Genomic DNA, 27,888 nt, shown 5'->3' on the forward strand with positions numbered 1-27,888 from the left:
CTCCTTGGGATGCTTCCGTAGTGCCTGCTTCATAATAGCCCAGTATTATTCGATGAGCCTTAGTTCCGGTGCGTTGGGGGGGGGGGGGGGGTGTTCATGTCCTTGGGTACGAAAGTGACCCCGTTGGCTTTGTACCACTCCAGGACAACATTTGAATAGTGGCACGAAGCTAGATCCAGCCAGAAGATCTTAGGGCCCTCGTGTTGCTTCAACAGAGGAAACAGACGCTTCTGTAGACACTCCTTGAGGTAGAACTCCCCGTTTACAGTCCCGGTCAGTCACGAACGGCGCACTCCGTTTGCCACATGAGCAGATCGCTTGCCAAATTATTTATTTCTTGGCAAACTTTGAAAGTTTCTGCTTGCTAACTTCCTCCGGAACATCAAGCGGTAAAAAAAAGTTGCCCCGGAAGCTGCCGGAAGTCCGCCTTGACGTAAGTCTCATCATCCATGATGAGACAATGAGGCTTCGTCAGCATTTGGGTGACTTTCCCACCGTATTTTGACGTTCGTCACAATTTGGAGCCTTCTGCACTTTGTACGTATGCAGTCCCTCCCGATCCTTGGCTCTCTGAACGAAAGACTTGGACAGATTCAACTTTTTGGCCATATCCCTGACCGAAGCATTGGGATTCCGCTTAAACGCTTTCACGCACGCTTGTGATCCTGATCATCAATTGAACATCCATTCTGACCGCATTATTTCTTCTTCCGTTCGATGCTCAGAATTTCGTAGTAACGTTTAATCACACGACTCACCGTTGACTACACGATTCCGAGTTATTTACCAATGACCCGATGAGAGAGTTGAGGATTTTCCAGGTGCTTGGGCAAAATAAATTCGGGACATTGCTTTTCGGGTGACGCCATTTTTTTCCAACTTTCGAAAAACTGACAACGATAAAAATACAGTGTAAACAATACACTCTAAACTACTTCTACCCAAATTTTCACGAGAAAAAACTCAATGGGTAATTTTCTACAGCGTTTTATCCGTCATGCAATTTGATGTGGGACACCCTTTAATTGAATTATAACTATCCGAACACATACACTTGGTAATATTCAGTTATGTTCCTTTTCAAGTTCATTCAATATTTGCATTACCAAACGATAGCCATATGCAGTGTTCGAAAAATCATTCTCAAATCGCATTCATGAAGGCTTTCTGAGAGAATAAACTCACGTACGAATATGGCAAGCAAAACTTATGCTTGAGATTCTCATATACACGGACTCACAGTCACAAGGCCGAAAAATCATTCCAGCTTAAAACTTAGAGCAACCGCTTAAATGTCAATTAATAGCATGCTTATGGATGTTGTGCTAGTTTTCCATCCTCTGATGCAAAAACAATAGTTATAACAATGAATAGCGTCAACATATTAAGCAATGAATTTTTGATCTTGAAAATTCAGCCGTGATTTTCCGCTGTTAAATTTTGCAAGGCAAAACTCATAGGCGCATAAACTCACACTGAGTTTTTCCGAACACTGGCCATATGTATGCATTTTGGACGTATTAAAACATCACTTTAAAATGTTCACTCTGGGTTGGGGTTCATGTCTTCAAACACATAATTTGTTTTGGTAATGGCCGCAAATACTTCCTGGGATTTCTTGAGTTACTTCCAACTTTTCAATAATGTTTGATACGTTTCCGTTATCGTCTCAAAGTTTCGTTCCGTAATGATGTTATCGTCTACCTTACAAAGTGATATTGAACGGCAGACTTGAAAGCCCATAACCAGGGTTGCTTCGACTCATTTGCTATAAAAAATGTTCTATGGTGTTATGAAATCATTAGATGTTATAATTAGAACAAATACTTGTGAGTTGCAATAAAATGTAGTAAAGTATTTGTTTAACACATACAGTGCATCGCAACATTGAGCCTACACCCTAGTGGAACATTTTTTGAAACATTGTGAATAGATGTATATATTTTTTTTAAATCTTGGCTGGTGGTTAAACAGATGTTTATTGATTTATCGCTTTAGTTTTGAACTTTATAGGAAGAACCTTTTTTTCCTTGATTTGTTTTCCGTGCTTAGCACCAATGCTACCGATGCCAGGGAGGCAGCTCCTACACCTGACAGAAGACGTGATCAGAGATGTTATGTCTCAAAACATCCCGGCGCCGCTGACTGGAATCGAACCCAGACCTGCTGGGTGAGAGGTTATCAGGCTTACCACTACACCACTGGTGCCACTGTTGGAAGAATCTGTATGAATTTTGATTTATTTTAGTTAAACGCTCGATTTACAACTTTTCACCTAGTTGAAGAATTTTAGTAAAATTAGTGGAATATGATCTTTATTATGACTAAAAATGAGCAAAATAAAAATAAATTTATTTAATTATATTTCAAGATATTTTGGTTTTCAAGGAAAGGCGTTTTTCTTAACTAGCTCTTACATTTAATAAACGCAACCAAATCAGCCCAACACTGTACCAATAATTGATAAATTCATGATGATTCAGCAGCCAGCAGTTCAGAAACGTATATTTTTAAATTGTGCTTTTATAGCTGGTTTTCTAAAATTTAAGGACATCTGTACGCTCAATTTTGAGATACACTGTAAATCCTAGTTGATGATGCTAAGCGTCAAATAATAAATAACAGACTTAAAGGGGTAATTTTTTATACGATGGATGAAGAGCAGGTAAATCGTTTACTTCACGCATAAGTAATGCAAACAAAAATAGTTGAAGAACATAAAACCTGTCAATATTTCTTTCAGAGCGCCACAATTCAGAACCTCACGCATCTTAAAATCACTTATAGGGCGTCCCAGCAAGTATAAGCACACTTTCAATTCACCGTCTTTTCTACCTCGATGAAGTTTATCAGCTGTTCATCGATGGGTATTGATGTTTTTTTATTTACAAAAGCGCAAACAAATCGTGCAGAACTGGTGCATTATTCTCATTCTATCAGTAAGGAAGTTGGTGAAGATGGAGGAAGTAATAGCGAATTTGTTTATTATTCAGTTCCAACCTGGATCCGGTCTGCTTAGTTTCTGATGCCTCAGGATGAGGTTCACACTAGCCGGCGCCGGTGGTGTAGTGATAAGCGTGACTGCTTTCTCGTCCCAATTGGTCTGGGTTAAATCCGAGCTGAGGTCTGTGGGATTTTTCTGAGGCATAAAAATCTCTGGTCACGTCTTCCTTCGAAAGGGAAGTAAAGCTGTTGGTCCCGGCCCATGTGTTGTTGAATGGGTGTGATATCCTACGCAGGTGTGGAAGTTGCCTTCCTGTACATTCAATTGCCGTCAATGGATGCTTTCGTTAATAAGAAAAGTGCCTCTGTTCGAGATTTGGCCAAAAAACTGAGAACATCGAAGAGTAACGTCCAACGTGTGTTACCGTTTTGATTCCTGTACGCTACTGATTCACTTCGAGCAAGATATATCAGGAGATAGCGAGAGCGAGGAATAGGGTATATGTGTAATCATTATGAATTCAAACCCGAGAAACCCCACCTGGTGTAGAATCCCATCATTCCTGGCCAGCACTACATACACCCACACTACAGACACCGATACCGTGACTAATAAAATAGTTGAAACTTCAAAAAAGGTGTTTTTGTGCTACGAATCAGTATCGACAAGCCAGGAGCCGACCTTGAAGCTCTAGCGTCTCGAGCTAGCCAACAAAAGAGGCGAGTGTAGCCCACCCCAGACGATCTCCGTGGCTAGACCAGAGGTTAGGCGAATCCCTTAAACTAGCCCATCTGGCTAGCCAATAAACACGTGCCAAGGCAAGGAACGGGTTGAAAACGTTCAAGGACCTGAAGAAGCCGAAATGGAGTCAGAAACAAGCATCTGTCAGAAACAAGCATCCGTCAAACCGAGGGCTCAAAAGCTATATGCTAAGCTAAACCTACTGTGTGGAAGATTGGCGTGTGTTATCATGGACGATGAAACATACAATCCTCTGGCAAGTTCATTGGTTCTTGAAGCTGCCATCAGTGATAACGGTGGCGTTTTTTTTTTCTTGATTTGTTTTTCCGTCGATCTTGTTTTCCGTCCTGAGCACCAATGCTACCGACGCCAGGAAGGCAGCTTCCACACCTGGACCCTACCTATCGACCCATCAACTCATAAACCGGGGACCAACGGTAATCACGCTTACCACTACACCACCGGCGCTGCTATAGCGGTGGCGTTGATGTTGGAATGATTTTAAACAGGACGGGATTTCAATATCATTTTGATTACTTGGACTGGTTCAACTCCAAGTAATTTTGCCAGTTCATCTTTCGTCTGATCCAGGGATTCATCATTGGCCAGACCTTTCATGACAACCTTGAACACACGTTCAGTTTTGGTGTCGTAAGTAAAATATTGGTGCTGCTTCTCAGTAAGATACTTGAGAAGACATTTGAATCCTTTCAAGGTTTTAGCCAATACACGGCATTCACCCCGGAGGCCAATTCACAATGAAAACTTGGATTTCACGAAGTTCAAAAGTTCCATGCGAAGAGCATGGAAATCGGAAGTGGCTACCACAATAGAGGGATTATTTTCCTTCATGACATTAAGCCGGGAAAGTTTACTAGAATATTTACTGGATGATGGATCATTCTCATCATTCGTGAGCAAATCAAATTTGATTGCTCAAATTAATTTCATCAGAAAGGGGATCAAGAGATCGCCCTTTTCATTTGTGCTTAGGCGCTATGGCAGTAAAACTTTTATCCAAATCGGCTTCTAAGCAGATTACTATAAGAATCTGAAGGATCGAAGAGGAATTTTCCAAATCGATATCCAAGCAGGATTACCTCGGGTAGCGTCCAAACAAGGATCGAAGAGGAATAACAGTCGAACAAGGAAGAAAATTTACACTTAAAAGTGCTGTTCAAATGTGTTTTAAATTTAGGTAAAAATTTCATAAGCTAAAAGCAAAAAGATCCGTACGACAAGAAAGCACGATGCGGACTGAACTTGAAGCCTTGATACGATAGTTCAGCTGGTTATATTTTGTCATCATGATATCCATCGATATAAGGATGGCAATTTTGGATGGACCTGTTGCATTATTTTTTGAAAAGATTTTTCCCATGACCAACGCCTGGTGTGCACATTTTTTATACTTATTTAACTTTTGTACAAAGGCGTTTCTTTTAATGTAAAGGGTGATACGGTCAAAATTTGGTCAAGGGAAAACGCGTGTAAATCGGTGAAATCGTTTATTTAAAAAATCAAATTAAAGTTTTCAAGTTCAATTAGTATAAAATTCAGGAAAAATATTCAGTTATGCTTCCGCTTTTCCAAATCCGAATTGCCGGGCCTTACGCTTGACCCCTGCCATCAGATTTTGTACAGCCACCTTGTCCACCTTCTTCGCCGCAGAAAGCCAGTTTGCCTTGAACTGCTGCTCGCCCTTAGCAGTTTTTTTGGTCTTCTGTAGGTTCCGCTTGACAATAGCCCAGTATTTCTCAATTGGGCGGAGCTCTGGCGTGTTGGGAGGGTTCTTGTCCTTGGGAACCACCTGCACGTTGTTGGCGGCGTACCACTCCATGGCCTTTTTACCGTAATGGCAAGATGCCAAATCCGGCCAAAACAGTACGGAACAACCGTGTTTCTTCAGGAAAGGCAGCAGACGTTTATTCAAACACTCTTTCACGTAAATTTCTTGGTTGACAGTCCCGGAAGCTATGAAAATGCTGCTTTTCAAGCCACAGGTACAGATGGCTTGCCAAACCAGATATTTCTTTGCGAACTTTGACAGTTTCATGTGCTTGAAAACATCTGCTACCTTTCCCCTTCCTTTTGCCGTATAAAACTCCTGTCCCGGAAGCTGCTTGTAGTCGGCTTTGACGTAGGTTTCGTCGTCCATTACCACGCAGTCAAACTTCGTCAGCATCGTCGTGTACAGCCTCCGGGATCGCGCTTTGGCCGTCGTATTTTGTTTATCATCGTGATTTGGAGTCACTACCTTCTTGTAAGTCGATAGTCCGGCTCGTTTTTTGGCTCGATGCACGGTTGTAGACGATACACCCAGCTTATTTGCGGCATCTCGGAGAGAGAGGTTAGGGTTTCGCTTGAAACTACCGGCAACTCTCTTTGTCGTCTCAGCGGCTTCCGGTTTTCGATTTCCCCCCGATCCAGACTTCCTGGCTGTCGACAAACGTTCCCCAAACACTTTAATTACATTTGTAACGGTTGATTTGGCAACTTTTAGCGATTTTGCCAACTTTGCGTGCGAGTAGCTCGGATTTTCGCGATGCGCGAGCAAAATTTTGATACGCTGCTCTTCTTGCTTGGACGGCATTTTGACAACTGAAGAGTGAATTCCAAAATCAAAATAGGAGCAACATTCTACACACACACACCTTCAAAATGAGGGGTGTTCAGGTTTTTTAAATGCAAAATTGAAAGAAATACGTCAAGTTGATATTGCCCAAATTTTGACCGTATCACCCTTTATGTATATGTATGTAAGTAGCCATCATCCTAGCTTGGGTCTTACCCTGCATGCGGCTCCACTCAACAGCAAGATCAAATTTCGTCATCATTCTGAATTCAACATACTACTGTATGAAGGGCCAAAAGGGGTCGGACGGGCCCGTAAGCAGAGACACTTCCGCGAAACCCGTGGGAATAAGAGAATCTCCTTCCAATAATATGATCCAACAAAACGAATAACGAAATTCGCAATATATTTTAAGCTTTCCACGGGATGGTTTGTTTAAGAAGAGCGCGTCAAATTCATTGCAACTGTTGAAGTGAAATGTAACTATCTTAAATGACAGTACACATTCCCTCCTAGACTCTGGTTGGCACTCCACTCCATTGTCCAGTTACAACTTCCATGATGCCCTGATGCTCCCTTCCGTCTTAGCATTTTTGTAATTTACAGTATACATTTAAATATAATCATGGAAAAATAATATAGTAAATAAAATATATAGTGAAATTTAAAATCTATATACAGCTATCTCCCGAAGAACGCGTTACCCACTGAGTTCTACCCACGGCTTTTTCTCGGTGGGTTTTCAACCAAGCGCTCCGATTTTCTGCGAGAGACTAGTTCTCCATTGGCACTACTCACATGCAAAAAATCAGACCGACTGGTTGAAACCCCGCCGAGAAAAGGCGGTGGGTGCAACTCAGTGGGTAACGCGTTCTTCGGGGGATAGCTGTATCTAAAAATGTATTTCTGTCTGTCTGTCTATCTGACCCTTATAGACTCGGCAACTACAGAATCGATCGACGTGAAAATTTGTATGCAGGGGTTTTTGGGGCCTGGAAAGGTTCTTGTGATGGATCGAGACCACTTCCTCCTCTGTAAGGGGGGCTCCCATACAAGTAAATCAGATAAATATAGCATTTTTTTAATCGGTGCATAAACTCCAGCTAATATTGAATCTCGAGCAAAGCCGGGTACACTCAGCTAGTATATCTATAAAATAATGTAAGAGGTTGCATCCAATACTCAACTCGGGGACCACTCCAGTATATTGCCAGTGTACCCCGAAAATTGGTGCTGGTGGTTCTGTCAAACTCACAAATTTCAGAAGTGTTATCTCAATAGAGCGAATTCGGAAATGATGTACAGTAAATAAAATTAAAGTTTAAAATGCATCTTATTGTCACACGCCCACCAAACCGGACACGCGACGTCCGACGTCAAAATTAATATTAGCGACATAGAAACTCCATTGATCCAAGGGACTGATATCGGTTTGATTCTCAGTAGTATGCACAATACATAATCAGTTTACAGTAACATCATCTCCGAATTCGCCCTCTTGAGATAACATTTCTGAAATTTGTGAGTTTGACAGAACCACCAGCACCAATTTTCGGGGTACACTGGCAATATACTGGAGTTGTCAAGTTGCCTCCGAGTTGATTATAACACACCATCAACTGAAAATGCTTTCGGCAACGTAGGGCTGTAGGTAGTGATGCAACGTCGTTAGAACTATTCCACAGCCACAAACAGTATTTGAGCAAAGTCAAGCGCACACTTTTTGACTGTAGATTTGAAGACATACTTCAAATCTCCGCGTATATCGTCCGGGTAAGGCAAAGAGTATGCATTTGGCTTGCACTGTTGCATTAATGGCCCTTCGCTCAATTTCAACTTCTATTCTATTTTCATACTGCCGTACTCTAACGGAACTATCTAGCTACTCTCTTCTAATACCATTATCTAGCTAATAAATTATCGCAATAAAGCTTCATGTTAGTTAGCATTTCCAACTAACTCTGAAAATCACCATCAAATGTTCTGAAAGTCCTTACAATAAATCATCTACTAGAAATAAATATGTAAAAAGTTAATTTAATAAAACCGATTTTATAGGGGTATGATACTTGTAACAAACCAGTTTGAAACGTGCAACATTAGACAATTGATGTCTTCAGCAAAGTAGCTTCAGATAAATTGTTATACATATTTGTTCAGCATTGTGCCGATCTGTTACTAAAAAGTGAATATTTTGAACTTCCAAACCACCCTTATTTAATTCACGTCGAACGACAGGCGAAGAAAAAAATGGAAAAGTCTCTCGAAGACACTATTTACCTATTCAAAACATATATTGAAAATAGGGTGGTGCGTATGGTTATTGAGTTTAAAATATCATCTTTTTAGTTCTTTAAGATAGTAATTATTAACAAAGTTGCAAAACAATTTATGTTAAACTAGCTTGCTGATTTCTGGCAAATGATGCAAATTTGACAAATTTGATGGCGCACATTTTTCTGAAGCAACTAAGCAGCTACCTCTTTTATTCGGAAAGTTATTATCAATTACGTCCTTTTCAAAAGTTAATTAACTGTCAGAACCCCATGAGTGCAAAGTGCGTGGCAATACTTTGAACAAGTATCCTTCACGGCAACGGGACAGGCGAGCTGTAAAACATTATCGTCATGTATTTTGCACCCTTGATGTAATGACAGTTGAATGAGTTAAACAAAAACGACTCCCCTCTCCAATTTTTTAATACTTATTACACGTCATGTCATAAACTATAATCACAAACACAACACATAAATCGTTTATATGTTTCAAACAGAAAGAGATCGCAACTAAGTTGCTCCAGCAAATAACATTTGCAAAATTAAAATCAAAGTATAAAAAGTTATTGTAAAAAAAAAAACTGATTCTTATTCGATCATCCTAAGTAACCTTCTTAAAACCAGTACAAGACGGTAGCCATTAGAGACAGAAAATTTGTAATCAGAGCAAAGTTGCTACAAATTAATTGTTCTACAACTTTGTAGAACATCATGCTTTTCTATCTATATTTTGTACTTTATAACCACCCTAATTTCACTTGCTTCAAAAGATTGGTCAAACATAAATAACAACTTACTCGAAGACACCCTTAACCTAACATGCAACAGCGTAAACATGCAACACACGTTTTCTAAATACGGTTTGGGGACATTGTACACTATACAATGGTACGCATTTTCCAGCTGTTTATCTGCCTAACATAAAGCACATGTCAGCTCTATTCAGCCAAAAGACGGTTTATCGAGTTTACTGAGAACTGGGGTAAGCTGGTAATAGTAAAATAAATAAACATACCTCTCGTGCTGCCAAACTGCTTACGTAAACTATTTTCATTACACCAACGATGTGAACCAATCCTTGATAGAAGAAGAACGTCACAAGCTGCAACTTGCTGAACAATGAATTGACGGCACCATCGGTGAAAATCGCCTCCAAAATGTAGTACAAGTCGAAGACACATATCACGAACGAAATGGCTATCAGTGTCAACATTTGCACCTTGAAATACTCTTCAATACAATCGCAGGCGTCACAAATTTCGCTATGTATGCTGGCCACCCGATTGATAACGTCGGCCGTGCTACGCTGCATGCTGGGAAATACCGATGATATCCAGAATTTTTTTTGATTTTTTTCTACCTCAATTATATCTTTCTTGCCGCTGAAGAGTAGGATTCGCTTTTCAATTTTCTTGTCATGCAGAGATACGAGGATCTTGTTCAAAAGGTAGAAGCGATACTTGCTTTGATTGATCAAAGAAACGAACAAAATGGTGATCATTGATATCATCATAAACGGTAACAGGAAAGACATCCACACTGTACCGCATATAATCAAACCGGAACTGATCATAATTGAAAAACATGTAGCATTGTAGGTAACCTGGATCAAAAATTGTATTATCACCACCGCGCAGTTGCGAAGAAGACTGGTCTTATAACTGATTTGCACACCAATCTCTTCGAAGTGTCGGTCAGTTCCGGCTAAAGAGTTAAAAGCATCGATGAGGTTTTGCCGCTTAATGATGCTGTAGAAAAAGGTCATTAAAAGTGCTCCAATTCCAGTTGCAGCCTGTAGAATATCCCCTAGGTTGCTTATCTCGGAATTTACCAAATATCCAGTAATGCTCTCCTGTTTGGAGATTGAGATAACGTAGCACATGATGAATAATATGGTATGTAGAAAAGAGTTGAAAAACCCGAAGGTAGTACACTGCAAAACTACACCACGTCCATGTTTTACAAGTGTGAACGGAGTTAATCCACCAAAAAATGTTACTGTTATAATTGGACGCTGGGCTTCGAAGAAGTTTTTGGGATGGATGAGATCCCGAATCCAACCAATAATCGTCATTATAAAGCTAGAACTAGTTGGTTGATTGGTCGACTGCTACAGCAAGACTGGTGTCTGCAAGCGCGTTATTATTTGGTTAAATATGTAATCGTAGGTAAACGCAGCGGTATCCGAACAGTAATGATACTGCAAACAAGCACGGGGTAGAATAATTTACTTAAATCTAAACAATATCACATATATATGAATCACGTGAAAAAGCCTACATGTTCGTATCACTGCAAAGGATAAGCGTGTATGTCTATCGCCGCGCAGGCAGTGGCAGAACTGATTGCCCTGTAGCATAGCGAAAGGCGAAACAATTCGTAATCATGCAACTACCAACACGTGTCATCAAGCAGGGCAATTCGAGTTAAGCTGGACACCTGAAGGACTGTCATTGTTTAATCGTCTATAAATATAACATTTTGCTTATAATATCAATATTCTGAAATTCTGGGTCATCATTATATGGAAAAGCGCAAATGTGACCTCATTGAGCGAGAATAACCCTTTTTTGGTTCCACTTAGGGTCCCAAATAGCTAAGCAAAATTTGTGGACGATTGGTTGTAACCCGGCTTTCCGCATTGCGTTTGTATTTTGTATGGAAATTAGTATGAGAAAACCTACTTTTTTGCATTTTTATTCCTAGAGACCTCAATTTTGCTTTAATCATACAACTAACCATATACTAATATAGTTCAGTGCCTCACAACTTTGCCCAAGGAAGTACGGTACTAGAATGTATCTAATTTTTTTACTTGATTTATTTTCCTTTAATCTTGTTTTCCACAAGTTTGATGTTCCGGAGGAAGTAAGGAAGCAGAAACTTTCATAGTTTGCCAAGAAATATATGATTTTTTAAGCGATCTGCTCATGACGCATTTCGCGCCAAATCGAATCGAAGCTGGCAGCACCTTATCAGATTTCAATAAATTTTTCTGGATGTGTAGACTTTGACTAAATATGCCACTAGAAATTTATCTAGACTAACATTTGAGAAGGGCCAAACTTTTTCTGCCGATTTTTTTCAAAAAAATATTATGGAAAAATGACAACTCCAACAAAAATATGTTGTATGGATGACTTTTAGGAAATTGACCAAATTATCGAAAAAAAAAATACTGAAAAAAATTTCATTTGAGACCTACACTGAAAAAATCGATTTTTAAAAAAATGGTCATGTTTGATTTGGATGAAACTTTGCTTCAAGATAGTTAATTATGTTTACTACCATCCGTTCATACATCGCGAGATGGGCACTTTTAAGGAAAAAAAATTTTTTAACAAAAACTTTTTCATGTCTGAACTGATTTTTTTAAGGTACCATTTTTACACAAAACTAAACCAGTAAAATCATCTCAGAACCCAATGAAGCTCCATTTGTGATTCAATTTTGTCTAATCAGGGCTTATATCATTAGAAAATAATATAATTGATTATATTGTCTACTACTGAAATGTTGTGTAAGGGGCTATATCGTCAACGATGGTAGAAAAAATACATTCTATGGGATATAACCACGAAATTGATGAAACGATGAGCATTTGTGAGTCACGCCGTAGTGTGATATCTCATAATAGAAGTCCAGTTATGAAAAAGCGCCGATCGGTTGGAAATGAAGTAAATATCCAACCGTCAACTAGTGGGCATGAACAATCAACAGGATTTGCTTTTAATTTTTGGCCGAGGCAAATAAATTGTATGGCGTTGCTATAGCCACCCTAGTCAAGTAAAGGTTTTTGATCCTGCTGCAGTATGCTTCCATAGAAAACACCATTACATGCCCTACTTAGTGCGTCGTGCGTGATGACGATGATGACACGAACAATAGTGTGTATTTTCACTTACGGTTGGTGGCAGAAGAAATAAATAACAGAATGAATCATTGAGCTCTGAATGGCTTTATTGGTGTGATAAATAAAAACTAGGTAGTGACGTATAGGTAGTAAAGGTCATTATTTTAGGACACAAAGTGAATTCGCCAAAACTGTTGCAATAAATTGAAGGAAGCTCGATTAATTAACAAGGAATAGTGTTTTTTAGAACATAAACAATCATTGCTGATTTGTTATTATGTATAAACAGACGAAGCTGTGGAAAATCGATCGCTTCTAGTAGTTGCTATTGCCTTCTCTACTTTGTGACTTAGATTTGAAGTAATCAATATTATTTTGTTAATGTTTATAGTACTCAGAATCACAGTTCTAAATTAAATTTAGCGATTGAGATATGAGGCATGAATGGCAGTTAATTTCATATATGTAGATGAGTGTGTGGTAGTTTGTATTGTCTACTCATTAAAATTATATGCGGAAGAATCTTGTCTTCAAACTGTCATGGGTAAAAATATTCTTAAGTTGAATTTGCGAAGCTAAAAATTAGGAGATTTCTGTATAGTGTGACATTGAGTGAATCTAATCGTTGAAAATAGTGAGCTTAGAGTGGCTAATGGGAATGGCAGTTAGATGCTTGTAGGATTCAATGTTCTTCAATTGTATTTTTGTGTGAACAATATAAAAGTGCTAATTGCAATAAAAAACATTTCAGTTAATTTGCAAGAATAATTTTAGTAAAGAATAAATTTAAATTAATAAATTAGTTCTGTTTTACTAAAAACTAAGAGATCTAAATAATGATCAGCTCCATGAAGCTTAATGCTCCGAGTTGCCTAGCCTGAATATTGTGAGATTTGAGTGTCTCCGAATGTAATTTTTGTTTTTGATCAATGTGGATATGGATATGGTATATTGGCTCTGAGTTGCCTGTATAATATGTTTGAACGAATGAAAATAAACAAATCAGCTCTGGGTTGCTAAAGACGTAGAGAGATCTAAATAATGATAAGCTAGTGTGGCTGAAGGCTCAGAGTTGCCTTAATATTGTGAGATTTGAGTGTCTCCGATTGTAGCTTTGGTTATGATCAACATGTTCAGTTGGTCAAAGACTTTGATTATCGACAGAAGTTCAAAATTTTTTCACTACACGGTGCAAGTGTGTATGTGGTTTTCCTGAATTTGCTATATCTTGTTTAAAGGATATGGTAAATTGGCTCTGAGTTGCCTGAATGTTGTTTTTGAACAAATGAAAATAAATAAATCAGCTCTGTGTTGCTGAAGACTTAGAGAGGTCTAAATAATGATTAGATCCGTGAGGCTTAAGGCTCCGAGTTGCCTGAATAGTGTGAGATTTGAGTGTCTTCGTTTGTTATTTTTAATACAAGGATATGGTATATTGGCTCTGAGTTGCCTGAATACACGGGAAAAAATGCGATCTCCGAAATAAGAAAAATGACTCATGATTTCATGAACACAGCGTATTTCCATGTTATGAAAATACACTATGAATAATATTCATGATATCATGAGCAACTTTTGCGTAACGCAGCATCCATTCCCAAAATCATGAATCATCATAGTTGAAATCATGAGCTAAATTCATGGGTTTAACTTTTAACCAAAAAATGTAAAAAGAATAAAATAAAGCACCAGACTGGATTAGAACCAAGAACCTTGAGATCATTAAACCCATACTTTGACCATACTAATTGAATAAGATGGAAGACAAAATGCGTATAAGAGATACCTATGTAGTGCGGTTTATGAACACGGTTAGCAAAGTACGTGTAACGCTTGTAGCGGTCTTGATTTAACTGCATTATGAAATCATGAATTTCCAAGACAAAATCATGAATCATTGTTACGATTTCATGGAATGGCAAGTTTTTTCATTTCATGATTTTTTATTCATGAAAATGGAATCTGATTTGTTTCCGTGTAATAGTTTTGAATTAATGATAATAAATAAATCAGCTCTGGGTTGTTGAAGACTTAGAGAGGTCTAAATAATGATAAGCTCCGTGTGGCTGAAGGCTCTGAGTTGCCCGAATATCGTGAGATTTGAGTGTCTCCGATTGTACTTTTGTTTATGATCAATGATATGATATACTGGCTTTGAGTTGCCTGAATGATGTTTTTGAACGAATGAAAATAAATAAATCAGCTCTGTGTTGCTGAAGACTTAGGCCTGCATAATGATTAGCTCCGTGTGGCTTAAGGCTTTAAGTTGCCTGAATATGATTATTTTTAAATAAATAAATATACATAAATCAGCTATGTGTGACTAAAGACTTAAAGAGGTCTGAATAATAAAATGATCATGTAATTATTTTGAGATTCGAGTCTCACCAATTGTAAATTTGCTTGTAACTAATATACAAGATGCTAAATAAAAAATAGTTATCTGCTCTGAGGTGCCTGTATGTTTTATATTTTAATGGAAATAATTAAATCAGTTATGTGTGGCTGTTTAGTTACATGCAACTTCATGCTCGGAGATTCCGGAATATTGTGAGCATTGAGTGGCTCAAATTGAGAATCTGTGAGGATCTTAAATAACAATTTACATCAAAAAATTGTATGTTGCCTTTGAGAGGCCTGAGTATTGTTTTTTTTTATAAAGATGATTAAGTTGCTTCGCTTTAAAAATAAAAATAAAGCAGGTTGAATATTGTAGTCTTTGAAATAAAATGTATAGCTACGTAACTTGATTATAAATTATTTATGCTGACTGCTGAATTGTACGATATTTTCATGACGTTCAAATTAAGTATGCATAAAACAATGGTTTGCAATTTTAGCTTCCATTTTTAGAAATACATTTTCAAAAAACGAAAAAAAAAAATTTGTTTTAAAGAATGCATTGTTAGCTGAAAGGAAACGGAGTGCTGTTATAGCAAAGAAATTAAAACGTTCCAGGTTGGACAACCTGTATTTGGAAAAGTCTATGCAAGCAAACAAGAACAATAATGATTTCTTGGTGGGGCACTCTACTATGCGAGAGGATGAATCAAAACTGAACGAGTCAGCTTTACAATCATCAATGAACAACTTGTCTTTTGCCACACTAAATGTACTGGATTGTAAGCCTATTACGGGAGAGGAATAAATAATTCTGTTCGTCGTTGTTAGTAGAACCAAAGGGCAAAAATGACATCCGGCTTGTAGTTGACTTAAGGGGTCCAAACAAAAGTATAATTCGAACACCATTTCGAATGCCAACACTGGAAAGTAAATTAGCGGATTTGGATGGAGCAATTTATTTTTCTACAATTGACCTCACAAGTGCATTCTTCCATGTTGAACTTCATGAAAACTCAAGACACTTGAACAATTTCTTCGCTGGAAACGCAACTTACCGTTATAAGAGACTACCTTTCGGATTATGCAACGCGCCTGATATTTTTCAAGAAATCCTTCAAACAGTAGTGCTTGCAGGATGCGTGGGTTGTCACAACTATTTAGATGATATATTGGTATCTGGAAGAACACAATCTGAACATGACGAGAATCTCAAGATGGTTCTTCGCTGCCTGAATGAACACGGCGTTAGTATAAATCATGAAAAATGTGCAATAGGCGAGCAAACTGTGAAATTTCTAGGGTTCTCTCTTTCTCATGACGGATTACGAGCTGATGAGGACAAATTGAAGGCCATACAAGGTTTTCGCAGGTCGGAAAATCAATCTGAGGTTAAAAGAGCGGAACGAACCAAGAATTTGAGATAACTTGCCAAAGCCGAAACCTTTTATTGGAGACAAGATGAGGAAGATGAATTCGTTTATTTGAAAACTGAGGCATTGAAGTCTATATCGAAGCTAGGATATTTTCGTTCCGAAGATCAGGCCGAGTTATTCGTGGACGCTTCTCCTATTCAACTGGGAGCTGTATTAGTTCAATATGATCATGGGGTTGCCAGAGTAATATTGTGTGCTTCAAAAGCATTAACAGATGCGGAGAGGCGATATCCTGAAACCCAAAAGGAATCATTAGCGATGGTGTGGGCAGTTGAAAGATTTTCATTTTACCTGTTGTGCAAATCTTGCACCATAAGAACGGATTCGGAAGCGAACGAATTCATATTTGGCAGAGGAATTAAAACAGGGAAGCGTGCTGTTTCTCGTGCAGAGGCCTGGGCTCTCTTGACTTCAGACTTATGATTGTAGAGTAAAACACATACCTGGTCGTTCTAACGTTGCAGATGCTTTATCTCGTCTTATAAAGAGTACACAATGTGACGAGCCATTTGATGAGGACAACGACAAACATATTATTTACGCTTTGGACGCAGGCTCACTAGAAATCACAAGGAAGGACAAGGAAAAATAATTAGAAGACGATGCTGAGATAATCGCTATACGATTTGCTCTGGATACGGGAAGATGGCCAGAGAATCTTAAACGATTTGAAGCTCATGCGAAGGAACTCCGTGTATTGGGTTCGAAGGTTTTCAACGGAGATCGAATTGTTCTGCTAAGAAATCTACGACACGTGGCTCTTCAAACAGCTCACCGTGGACACATAGGATGTGCAGCAATGAAACAAATAATGCGAGAATTTTTTTGGTGGCCAGGTATGAGTAATGAGGTTGAAACGTTTGTTAAAACCTGTCAAACTTGCCTGGTTATATAAACAAAAGAACCCACCAATACCACTGGTTAGTCGATGTCTTCCAAAAGGTCCGTGGGAAATTTTGCAAGTAAAGTTCCTGTATATTCCTTCGTGCGGTTCCTGTGAGTTCTTAGTTTTGGTTGATACTTACTCAAGATATTTGACAGTGGTGGAGATGAAATCGACTGATGCAGCAAGCACCAATCTGGCTCTGCAGAGTATTTTTTAACTGGGGTTTACCTCTAGTGCTTCAGAGCGATAATGGTCCACCTTTTATAAGTAAGGAATTTATTGAATACTGGCAAAATAAAGGAGTTAGTGTAAGGAAATCCATTCCTCTTAGTCCCCAATCAAACGGAGCTGTTGAACGTCAAAACCAGGGGCTAATAAAAGCAATAGCTGGGGCCAGACAAGATGGTCAAAATTGGAAGAACGCTCTACAAACTTATGTCCACGTACATAATACAGTCAAACAATATTCAAGATTGGGGATTACACCATTCGAACTTCTTGTTGGATGGAAGTATAGAGGAACTTTTCCGGCTCTTTGGGAATCTGAATCTGGAAGGTTAGATCATGGACCTTTTGGGTCCACGGTTAGATCGAGATGAAATAAGGGATAGAGATGCAGTAGCGAAGTTGGACAGTAAGAAATATGCAGACAAGCACAGGGGACCAAAATATTCCGATAAAAAACTGGAGATAAAGTTGTTGTTGCTGTACAAAGGAAAACCAAAACAGATCCATTTTTTTCTTCTCAAGAAAAATTTACAGTATTATCAAGGGAAGGTGGATAAATTGTTGTAAGAAGAGAACGTGGGGTTCAGTATGCTCGAAACATTCAAGACGTCAAGCTAGCGTCCTATGAAGTGCAGTCAGATGATGTTGGAGAATCAGATATGATCCACCATTCTTTAAGTATTAGTAATCAAGATGAATTGGGTATAGATCAATAACAAATATAGAAGTAGGTATCTTTAAAAAAAAGAATCATGTCTAATATAATTTTTCAATAAAATTAGGTATGGATGTTCCAATAGATCATAATTTGATCAATACTGAACACAGTTTGAGCAATTTTCTACCAGACGAGGTTCAAGAAAGTGATGTGAAGCCTACTAATAGACCGAAGAGATCAATTCAAAAACCATCTAAATTTAATAACATGTTCTTGTATTGTGTATATGAATAGAGAGTAGATAAGGAAAGGGATGTAGAGAATAGGACTAATATATCGGTTATAACAATTCATTAGAGATCAATAGTAGGCTAGTTGATAAAAAGGACACAATAAATCAGTCTTAAGAATGAGTTCGTAACGAACGGAAGCAAAAAATAAAAAATAAAAAATAAAAAGTCGTCTGTTTAGTGTAAACTAGAAAAAAAGAAAGAAGGTTCCAGATAAAGCCGCTTGGAAATGGATGGTCCAGAAATCGAGTCCGGTCACGACAGGCAGTTGAACAAACAGTTATAAATATCACAAAACTACGTTTCGAGTACATATCCACTGAACAGTGCATCGAAATATCAGAAGAACTCGAAGAACTATATAACAGCACAAAGACAATATCTGGCATACAGAAATTCCACAGTTTTGTGCCTATAACTGGTGACAAAGTAGCGGCAAAAAGGTATTCTAATTCAGAAGATGAACCAAAAATATTTAACTTTATTGGAAAAAGGAAAAAATAGCATGTATGAAAATAGGTTTAAAACATTGAAAATATATAAATAAATGATATATAAAAAATCTTGTCTTTTCTCTTTCACATATTATCAAATTTTGCATCAGTAGTAGACAACAGAATAGGGGAATGATAATTTTTTTTTGACAAGGTCTACATGTCCAAATAGTTTTATTGAACTCTGAGCGGGTGCTGCCAATTCCAAATACGATTTGGCGAGAAATGCATCATGAGCCCTTTTCATATGGAATTCTTGATTAATCAAAGTGAACTTAAGTGCTGATTAGACAAAATTGAATCGCAAATTGAGCTTCATAGGGTTCTGAGATGATTTTGAGCTTGACTGGTTTAATTTTGTGTGAAAATGGCAAATAAAAAAAAAACAGTTCAGACATGAAAAAGTTTCTGTAAGAAAAACTTTTTTTCCTTAAAAGTGCCCATCTCGCAATGTATGGACGGATGGTAGTAAACATAACTACCTATCTTGAGGCAAAGTTTCATCCAAATCAAACATGGCCATTTTTTAAATCGACTTTAAATTTTAAAAATCGATTTTTTTTCAGTGTAGGTCTCAAATGATTTTTTTCGAAATGATTTTGGTCAATTTCCTGAAAGTCATCCATACAACACATTTTTGTTGGAGTTGTCATTTTTCCATAATATTTTTTTTTGAAAAAAATCGGCAGAAAAAGTTTGGCCCTTCTCAAATGTTAGTCTAGATAAATTTTGGAAAAACTAAGTTTCCATACAGAAGAAGCTGCAGCCAGATGTTGTACAGAGCCTTATGAGAGAAGTAAAGCGTAAGGTGTGAGCGTACGGTTATGGTATTGAAGAGGAATGAAATAAATATGCCAAAACCTTACAGATGGGTTATTTTTTATTGTCTGAAACTTTGAAAAGGATCGGTCAACTAGGTAATTTTCTACAGCGTTTATCCGTGATGCAATTTGATGTGGGGCACCCTTTAAGTTATCAAGTTTTGGATTTTCGCGTTGTAAGCATTTTTCTGATTTGGTGCTTTACAACCTTAGGAATTGCACACTGATATTTACATCACTTCGCCACGGGTTACTTTTGTTTATGTTTATATTTTTAAATTTGACGGCACAAGTAGACTATTCTGGAATTCCTTAAATTCCGTAAATTAAGAGTGGATGTGACAAAAAAGTATTATTCAATAGTCACGCCACCAAAAATCATATGTCCGTCTTATCCCGAATACCCTAGATGCTATACGGCACCTGGTGAAGTTCTATTAATGGAACTCAAAGTTAATATTTACTACTTCTTCTTCGCTTTTTTTTGCTTATTGCTTATCGCATATTAACTTATTGCGTGGTCTCGACACTAACTAGATACATTTCACAGTTATTAATTGAGAGTTTTCGATGCTGGTTCCATTTTTTTGCAGTAGCATAATTGTGTGGCTACTACAATCATACTCTTTGAAATCGATAAATTTTCCAACCCAAAAAATTCCTCGACCGGATCGGAAATCGAACCCAGCCATCTCCAGCATGGTCATGCTTTGTAGCTGTGCCTTTACCGACTGAGCTAAGGGAGTCCCAAGTCAATATTTAATCATCCACCTAATCACCTAGATGCTCAAACAAATTTACGAATGCCAAGGTCATTCCACCGAATTCATACACGTAATACCGTGTTACTGCAGTAATTTTGTGCTTGGCCTTTAAGCGACATAAAAAATGCGTAATTTTATGACGAAGATGATGATGATGATGATGATGTAACCATCCATATACGTCAATCAAAGTCTCATCAGTCAATACCTATTAGATAACTATATGAGCAGTGTTTAATGGGCTAAGCGCTAAACTATATATTTGTGGTCATTCCTATAGATACAATTGTTTGCTACCAGTTGAGTTGTTGACCTCAGTTAGATTCATAACCAATTACATCAGTAGTTGGATCATTCCATCTTAAGTGACTGAACAAAATTGCTGGTTTGCATCGACCCTCTTCGATTAGAAACAAAATTGGTAGAATAACATATTTTAAAATTCATGGTTTTGTGCTAATTGGCTACCCCCCCCCCCTCCCATATTAATTTTCTTTTTTTCATATGTCTGGATGAAATAAAAATACAGACAAAATTGGGTACCCTGGGTCAAACGCAATTATTTCAAACTGCCCCATTTTTTTAATTTTGATTGCGGTAAAGTGTTCGGCAGACTATACATTTTTTTAAACTCTTTATTTGTTCCAAATTCAAAATTAATTACATTTCATTTTAACCTAGGTGCTCCAGCTACTGCAGAAACTTTCCAGCCTTAATTGTTATGATATGTATCTAAGTGTTTTTACATTGTTCCTGCCTTGGTAATTCAGTATTTAAACAGGTTTTTTAAACCTGAATGACAGTTCAACAATTGACATCTTATAAAAAAAAACTAAAACTAAATCTTATCTAAGTATAAAGTGTACGTTCGAGGGACCAAAACCGTACCCAGCAGCCTACCTCCGAATGCTGACCTCTGCTGACCTTGATAAGAACCGTATCTTGGGGACTTCTTCGCTTCTGGTTTGTATGTCCACTGGGCCATGCAGCATGCACCTTCAGTTTTTACAAAACACTACACTTAACACATTAAATTCACTTTATTAACAGTTTACTACATTAAAACATTTATTATAAAGCAACATTTATTCTTAAATATAAACAATTTAAAATTGGGTTTGCGCGAGGGCCTTGCCCCTTTCGACCGTATCCGACGGTGATCGAGTGGTGACTGATATCTGCTTCGTTAGAAGAGATCACATATTGTTGACTAAAGAGCCTGAATTTATAAAGAGACGACATGTCAAAATTGGAACAATCGATTATCTGTCAAAGTCATAGGAAAAGTCATTCCAATCGAGCAGAAGACCTGTCAAATGGATAAGATGTCGCCTCTTTTTAAATTCAGGCTCTTTATTGTTGACGATTCGTTTCTCTCAAGGCTCTCAGCATCCCGACGATAATCCTCGATCCGTGAACTCCGACAGTAACCCACGATTTGGACAGTAGTAATAAAGTTGTGCTGGCTGCGTACGTGGTTAGCCTAATTGGTAAGGTATAATCGTAGACATCCTCGCCCACCCTGAAGTAACTGGTGACTTCTGAAAAGAAAAAAAAGAAAGATCCCTTTCGACGTACTGGATGGGTACCACTGGTAGAACTAATCGCTTGCGGCATCATTCGTCGGACTTCAGTCTTCTTGTGTTGGTAGTAAGCAAAGTTTGACAAGAGGTCTTGTCAGAAATCCTGTTGCTGTCTTCAGTGTCACTACACGTGATATTGACGAGTGCACGGATGGATTTGAGTTCACTCACTCGACAAAAAGTGACACAACAGCGGGGCCCTGTTTACTGAAAATGAACACATATGTGGGGGCCCCGCTGTTGTGTCACTTTTTGTCGAGTGAGTGAACTCAAATCCATCCGTGCACTCGTCAATACCGTCCGGTCCTGGATGAAGCTGATGAATTCTACCTAATTTCCATTTCATCGGTGGTAAATTTGGATCTACGATGAAAACGAGCCTGCCGACGTCCAACTGTATTGCTGGTTTCCAGTTCTTCATTCGCCCCTGCAGCTGTGAGAGACACTCGGTTCGCCATCGCCGCCAAAAATCCTGTAACTGCCGCTGTACCATCTGCCATCGGTTCAGCCTATTCAATTTAACGCTGGTATAATCTGGTTCTGGCAGCGCCTGTAGAGATCCACCAGTTAAAAAATGACCCGGTGTCAGAGGCTCGAGATCTGTAGGTTCATCAGATAAAGGATTCAATGGCCTTGAATTTAGGCAAGTTTCAATTTGTGTTAGAAGAGTTGTGAAATCTTCGTATGACGCAGGATTTCCTCCCAGTAGCCGTAGAAGATGAAATTTTGCTGAGCGAACTGCGGCTTCCCACAGCCCGCCAAAGTGCGGGGCAGCTGGAGGGTTAAAGTGCCAGTGTGTTTCGACAGTGAGCATTCATAAGGGCGAATACGCGATGATCGATTCTCTTCATCGATTTTCTCTTTGCATTGCTACAGCTAAGCGAAACAATTTTCTAGAATTTGTTCAATGCAGAGTAGCAAAAGGTTGTATTGGCTATCAAAAGCAACAGCAAACGCACCGAGAAACGTTAAATCTAGCGAGTTATTAACAAAAGAGAAAATCGACGAAGAGAATCATCGCGTATAGGCCCTTATGCATGCTCACTGTCGATTTCTTGATTAGTGCACTCCTTCGTAACTGCTTCCTGATGTCCATTATCCTTCAGCAGCTGAAATAGTTCCTTCATTTGATTTTTGGCTCCGACAAAATTGGTCCCATTGTCAGAGTATATGTCGGTGCATCTTCCTCGTCGTGCTATGAACTGTTTCAATGCTTGCAGAAAACGATCAGTACTCATATCCGTGACTAGTTCCATATGAACTGCCTTAGTGCACATACACACGAAAACAGCAACGTATGCCTTTATTGCAGCTCGTCGTCGACCATCACGGATATAGACCGGTCCAAAATAGTCAACGCCGGTTTTGGAAAACGGTCTGGCGACCGTCACTCTCGCTGTTGGTAGTTCACCCATTTGCTGCTGAAGAATCGAAGGCTTTGCTCTGAAGCAGCGTTGGCATTTGTGAACCACCTTCTTTGCAGTACTCCTTCCTCCTAGTGGCCAAAATCGTAATCGAACCGTGCTGAGAAGTAACTGTGGTCCCGCATGCAATAATTTTTCGTGATAATGCTTCATGATCATTTCAGACAACAAGTGTTTTGCTGGTAGAATCATCGGGTGTTTAGTTTCATACGTTTCTTTTGACTGACCCAATTTTCCACCCACGCGTAAAACTTCTTCCTTTGCCATTACAGGTTTAAGCCAGCGTAAAACGGATCCATTTTGTACGGAGCTAGTTTTGGACAGCGCTGCACTTTCCTTGGAGAATGTTTCTTGCTGTACACATCGTACAATCACCATCTCTGCTTGCTTCAGTTCCGTGCTGGTTAAGAACCCATGGCCTTCCGATCTGGTGTGACGTAATAGTGCCATTAATCGTAGCCAATACGCTGTACTCCGGAGCATCTTGGTGTACGAAGAGAATTTAGAGATGAACGAAACGCTGAACGGTGGTTCTACCGTGCCTATGTTGACTACAGTGCTACATCGTTTTTCAGGAACATCCTCCAGATGAACATCTTGTTGATGTGGCCATCCCGATTGCTCGTCCTTAAGCCAGTTAGGGCCCTCCCACCACAAACTGCATTCCTGGATTATTTTTGGTTGAACCCCTCGCGATATTAGATCCGCTGGGTTGCTGATACCTGGTACGTGTCGCCATGTATGATTTTCCGTGATTCGTTGTATTTTTGCGACTCGCTTCGCCACAAATGTGGTCCATGCGTTCGGAGTCGCACTGATCCATCGCAGTACGCATGTTGAGTCTGTCCAGAAGAATGTGTGACATGGACCCTTGATTGCTTTCGATGCTTTTTCGAATAGCTGTGCTGCTAGTAAAGCACCACACAGCTCCAGTCGTGGTAACGATTGTACCTTCAAGGGAGCCACCTTAGATTTGGCCGTGAATAGTTGAACCGACAACTTGCCTTGCTCGTCCACACTTCGAATGTACAAACAGGTACCGTACGCCTTCTCCGAGACATCTGAGAAACAATGTATCTCAATTGATTTTGCCTTTGATACGATCACGCAGCGAGGTACTCGAAGCTCGTTCAAGCATACCAGTTGCTCATGAAAGTTTCGCCACTCCTCCCCCATCGTGTTTGGTAATGGTGCATCCCAATCCAATCGTTCTCCTCGTTCATTTCGCAAACTCCATAAATGCTGCATGATGATTTTCGCGAGTGTTATAGTTGCCCCCAAAAGTCCAAGAGGGTCAAAGAGCATCGCTATGGCAGACAAAACCTTTCGTTTGGTAAGAATTTCGTCTGGCTGGAAGGTTGGTATTTGAAATTGGTATTTGAAGCAGTCGGTTGTTGGTAACCAAGTTAACCCCAAGGTTTTTACTGATTGATCCTGTTCCCAATTAACTTCCTCCGTGGTCGGAAGCGCTAGATTGTCTCGCGGTATGCCATACAAAGCTGCTGAGCAATTAGACGCCCATTTCCTAAGCTTGAACCCGCCACTTGCCATCATGGCGTTTAATTGTTTTTGTAGTTCCACTGCTGTTTCAATGTCATCTGCACCTGAGATAACATCATACATGTAGATATCCTCATCTACAGCCTGTACTGCAAGGGGGTACCTTTCCCGCTCGTCTACAGCTAGTTGCTTGATCGTACGAGTTGCCAAAAAGGGTGCCGGTTTCGTTCCATACGTCACCGTCGTAAGCTCATACGTTTCAACTTCTTCGTCTGTCTCGAACCGCCATAAAGTACTTTGCAGTGGAATATCCGTTGGGTTCATATTAATCTGCTGATACATTTTTTCCGCATCCGCTACCAGCATCACCTGACGGGTACGACTGCGGAGAACTATTGTACGGAGATCTTGCTGGATGACTGGCCCGACCAGTAGTGTATTGTTGAGGGAGATCCCACTCGACGTTTTGCACGAGGCGTCGAAGACAACCCTCACCTTTGTAGTTGTGCTGGCCTCCTTCACAACTGGATGATGTGGTAAGTAGCACCGCTTACTCCCGTTCAGAGCATCATCCTCCACCTTCCGCATGTGACCTAGTTTCAAATATTCCGTCATGCAGGCCTTGTACTGTTTCGATAGGTTCTCGTCCCTTGAGAGCCTGCGTTCCAGTCCTTGCAGACGTCTAAACGCAATGTCCTTAGATTCCCCGAGTTGTGATAGAATATCCTCATCCTTGGGAAGTGTCACAATGTAACGACCGCCTGCTTCCCTTTGAACTGTGCGTGCATACTGCTCCTCGCAGCGTGCTTCCTCTGGAGAGTAGTTGTTGGAAAATCCCACTTCCTCGCAGGTCCAAAAACGTTCCATGAGTTTTTCCAGATTGTCTGAAAATGCCATATTACAGACTGCCCTAGTTGATGATGGAGTTTCAGTAACTTCTCCTGACACAACCCATCCAAATACCGTCTCCGTTAGCATGGGAAGACCGTGACCCAATGACATTTCATGTCCTGTCTTGAGGAAGCTGAAGAAGGATTGTATTCCCAAGACCAGATCTACTGTGCTTGCCTTGAAGAAATTTGGATCGGCCAATTCTATTCCTTCTGGAAATTCCCATCCTTTAGTATGCACCGATGTTGTAGGTAGATTGACGGTCACCTTTGGTAACACCAGAAAGCTCAGGGACCGACAAAATAGTGAAACTCGTGACTTAATTGCCACTTGCAGCCGCTGTGTTGCCTTTGTCGCGACGTGGCCAATACCCAACACCGACACGTCGACCTTCTCTCTGCTACGAATGTTCAAGCGCTGACTCAATGTCTCCGATATGAAATTGCATTCTGAACCGGAGTCAAGCAATGCACGAGCTGGATACCGAGATCCCGTATCGTCTTCAAAGAGAACTAATGCTGTGGCAAGAAGAATGCTTGAAGTCAGCCCATGAGCCATGTTAGATGATGCAGTGCTAGAGGATGCCGTATTCGCCTCTTGCTGATTGGTTGCTGCCGACGACCTGTTGTTATTGCCAGAACCTCCTTTATTTCCATTTGGGGCAGCTTGAAGTTTTGAGTCTGATTCACCCTTAAAACAGACTAGAGTGTGATGATGAGCCTTACATTTCCGGCAAGTGTACTTTGAAGAACAGTCCCTTGCCTGGTGTTCTCTCTTAAGGCAATTCCGACAAAGAGCATGTGTACGAATCAGAGACTCTCGACTGGAAACCGTCATTTGAAGAAAGGATGGACAAAGATGCAGCAAATGGTTCTCCGTGCATGCAGGGCATTTCAATGAAGTTGACTGCACAGCGTTGTTGGTGACACGAACCCACTGTTTCCTTTTCATTACCGCTGGTACCGACTCTTGACGACTATCCGAAGATCTTATGGGTAGCGATTCTAAAATACGAATGCGACGTTGAATAAAGTCAATGAGTTCCGGCAAAGTGTCTTGTTCTTTCGTTGAAGAGAACTCTTCCCATCCACGCCGTGTACTGGGGTCCAACCGTGCACTGAGAACTTCTATCAGCAAAAGATCCTTATAATCAGCCGGCTGAACTACTTGATCCAATGTTTGAATGGATCGCTCAAACCCTTCCAAAAGCCTTTGCAGGTCGATCACAGATTCCTTCCCAAGGTTTGGCAGTTTAAAAAGCGCCTGAACCTGCCTTTTCTTTAGCAACTTGCTGTTATTATATCGCTTTTGAAGGGTTTCCCATGCTATCGAATAGTTGCCTCGAGTGATTTTCAATGAATCTACTAACGCCTTCGCTTCACCTCCGAGACAACCCTTAAGGTAATGGAATTTTTCTACTTCTGATAAATCTGCCTTCCGGTGAATCAATGAAGTATAAAGATCCCGAAAGCTCAGCCACTCGTCTATGTTGCCGTCGAAATTTTGTAGTTTAATTTGCGGCAGACGAACATGGTCCATCCCTCCATGCGACGTTGCAGCTGATTCGTCGAGAGCTGACGTATTTGTAAATTCCTTGGCCTTGTCAAGCAAAAATGACTTGACGTCATAGTAGCGGTTTTCAAAATCCGAACGTTCCTTTGAAAATACATCGCTTTCAGTGTATTCCTCGTGAGTTTCGATTTCATAGAGAGAATCACTAATTTTCTCCCATAGATCATCTAAACGTTCAAGACGCACGTGAATTTGGCTAGCAGTGGTACCCTCCGGAAAGTTCTCAACGAATTTGTAGATATTGTTGACGGAAGTTTGTTGCCCCCTTAATTTAGTGTAAAGAGACTTCAGTGGTGGACCTTCCTTGGATCTTTAAGGCATGTTGACGGATTTTAAAAGAGCAGCGTCTGAACGAATTTATGGACGTGCAACCCGGTACAGCCTGACAATCCAACAAATCCAAAATCGAAAGAAAAGAGAGGTGTAGTATCCAAATGGCCCACTTCGGCCAAACATATACTATGTAGTCTCACCTTTGAAACTAATAGCTGCGCTGGATGACCGAAGGATTCTGGTAGCAACCTCCAATTTTCTTAAAGCTCGTTCAATGTGCAAGCCAATGTACGATTAGCTTTCATCCACACATATAGGTTAACTTATCACCGATTCAGG

General features: G+C 39.7%; 2 protein-coding genes across 2 annotated transcripts; both read right to left on the reverse strand.

Moving 5' to 3' along the window:
* Nucleotides 1-471: 471 nt before the first annotated feature.
* LOC135706615 (putative gustatory receptor 28a) lies at nucleotides 472-10,610 on the reverse strand. The gene is made up of 2 exons (XM_065228263.1): nucleotides 9,552-10,610; nucleotides 472-570 (listed from the first exon to the last, which is right to left on the reverse strand). The coding sequence occupies exons 1-2, from the start codon at nucleotides 10,608-10,610 to the stop codon at nucleotides 472-474; spliced, it is 1,158 nt and encodes a 385-aa protein (XP_065084335.1).
* Nucleotides 10,611-10,825: 215 nt separating this feature from the next.
* Nucleotides 10,826-25,710, reverse strand: LOC135706616 (uncharacterized). Its single transcript, XM_065228264.1, has 2 exons — nucleotides 24,977-25,710; nucleotides 10,826-10,886 (listed from the first exon to the last, which is right to left on the reverse strand). Exons 1-2 carry the CDS (start codon nucleotides 25,708-25,710, stop codon nucleotides 10,826-10,828), a joined length of 795 nt encoding a protein of 264 aa, XP_065084336.1.
* Between the last annotated feature and the right edge of the window lie 2,178 nt (nucleotides 25,711-27,888).

Source organism: Ochlerotatus camptorhynchus, unplaced genomic scaffold, assembly GCF_037179485.1.
Source record: "Ochlerotatus camptorhynchus isolate MF236.1 unplaced genomic scaffold, CSIRO-AGI_Acam_v1.1 ptg000284l, whole genome shotgun sequence".
Taxonomy (NCBI): domain Eukaryota; kingdom Metazoa; phylum Arthropoda; class Insecta; order Diptera; family Culicidae; genus Ochlerotatus; species Ochlerotatus camptorhynchus.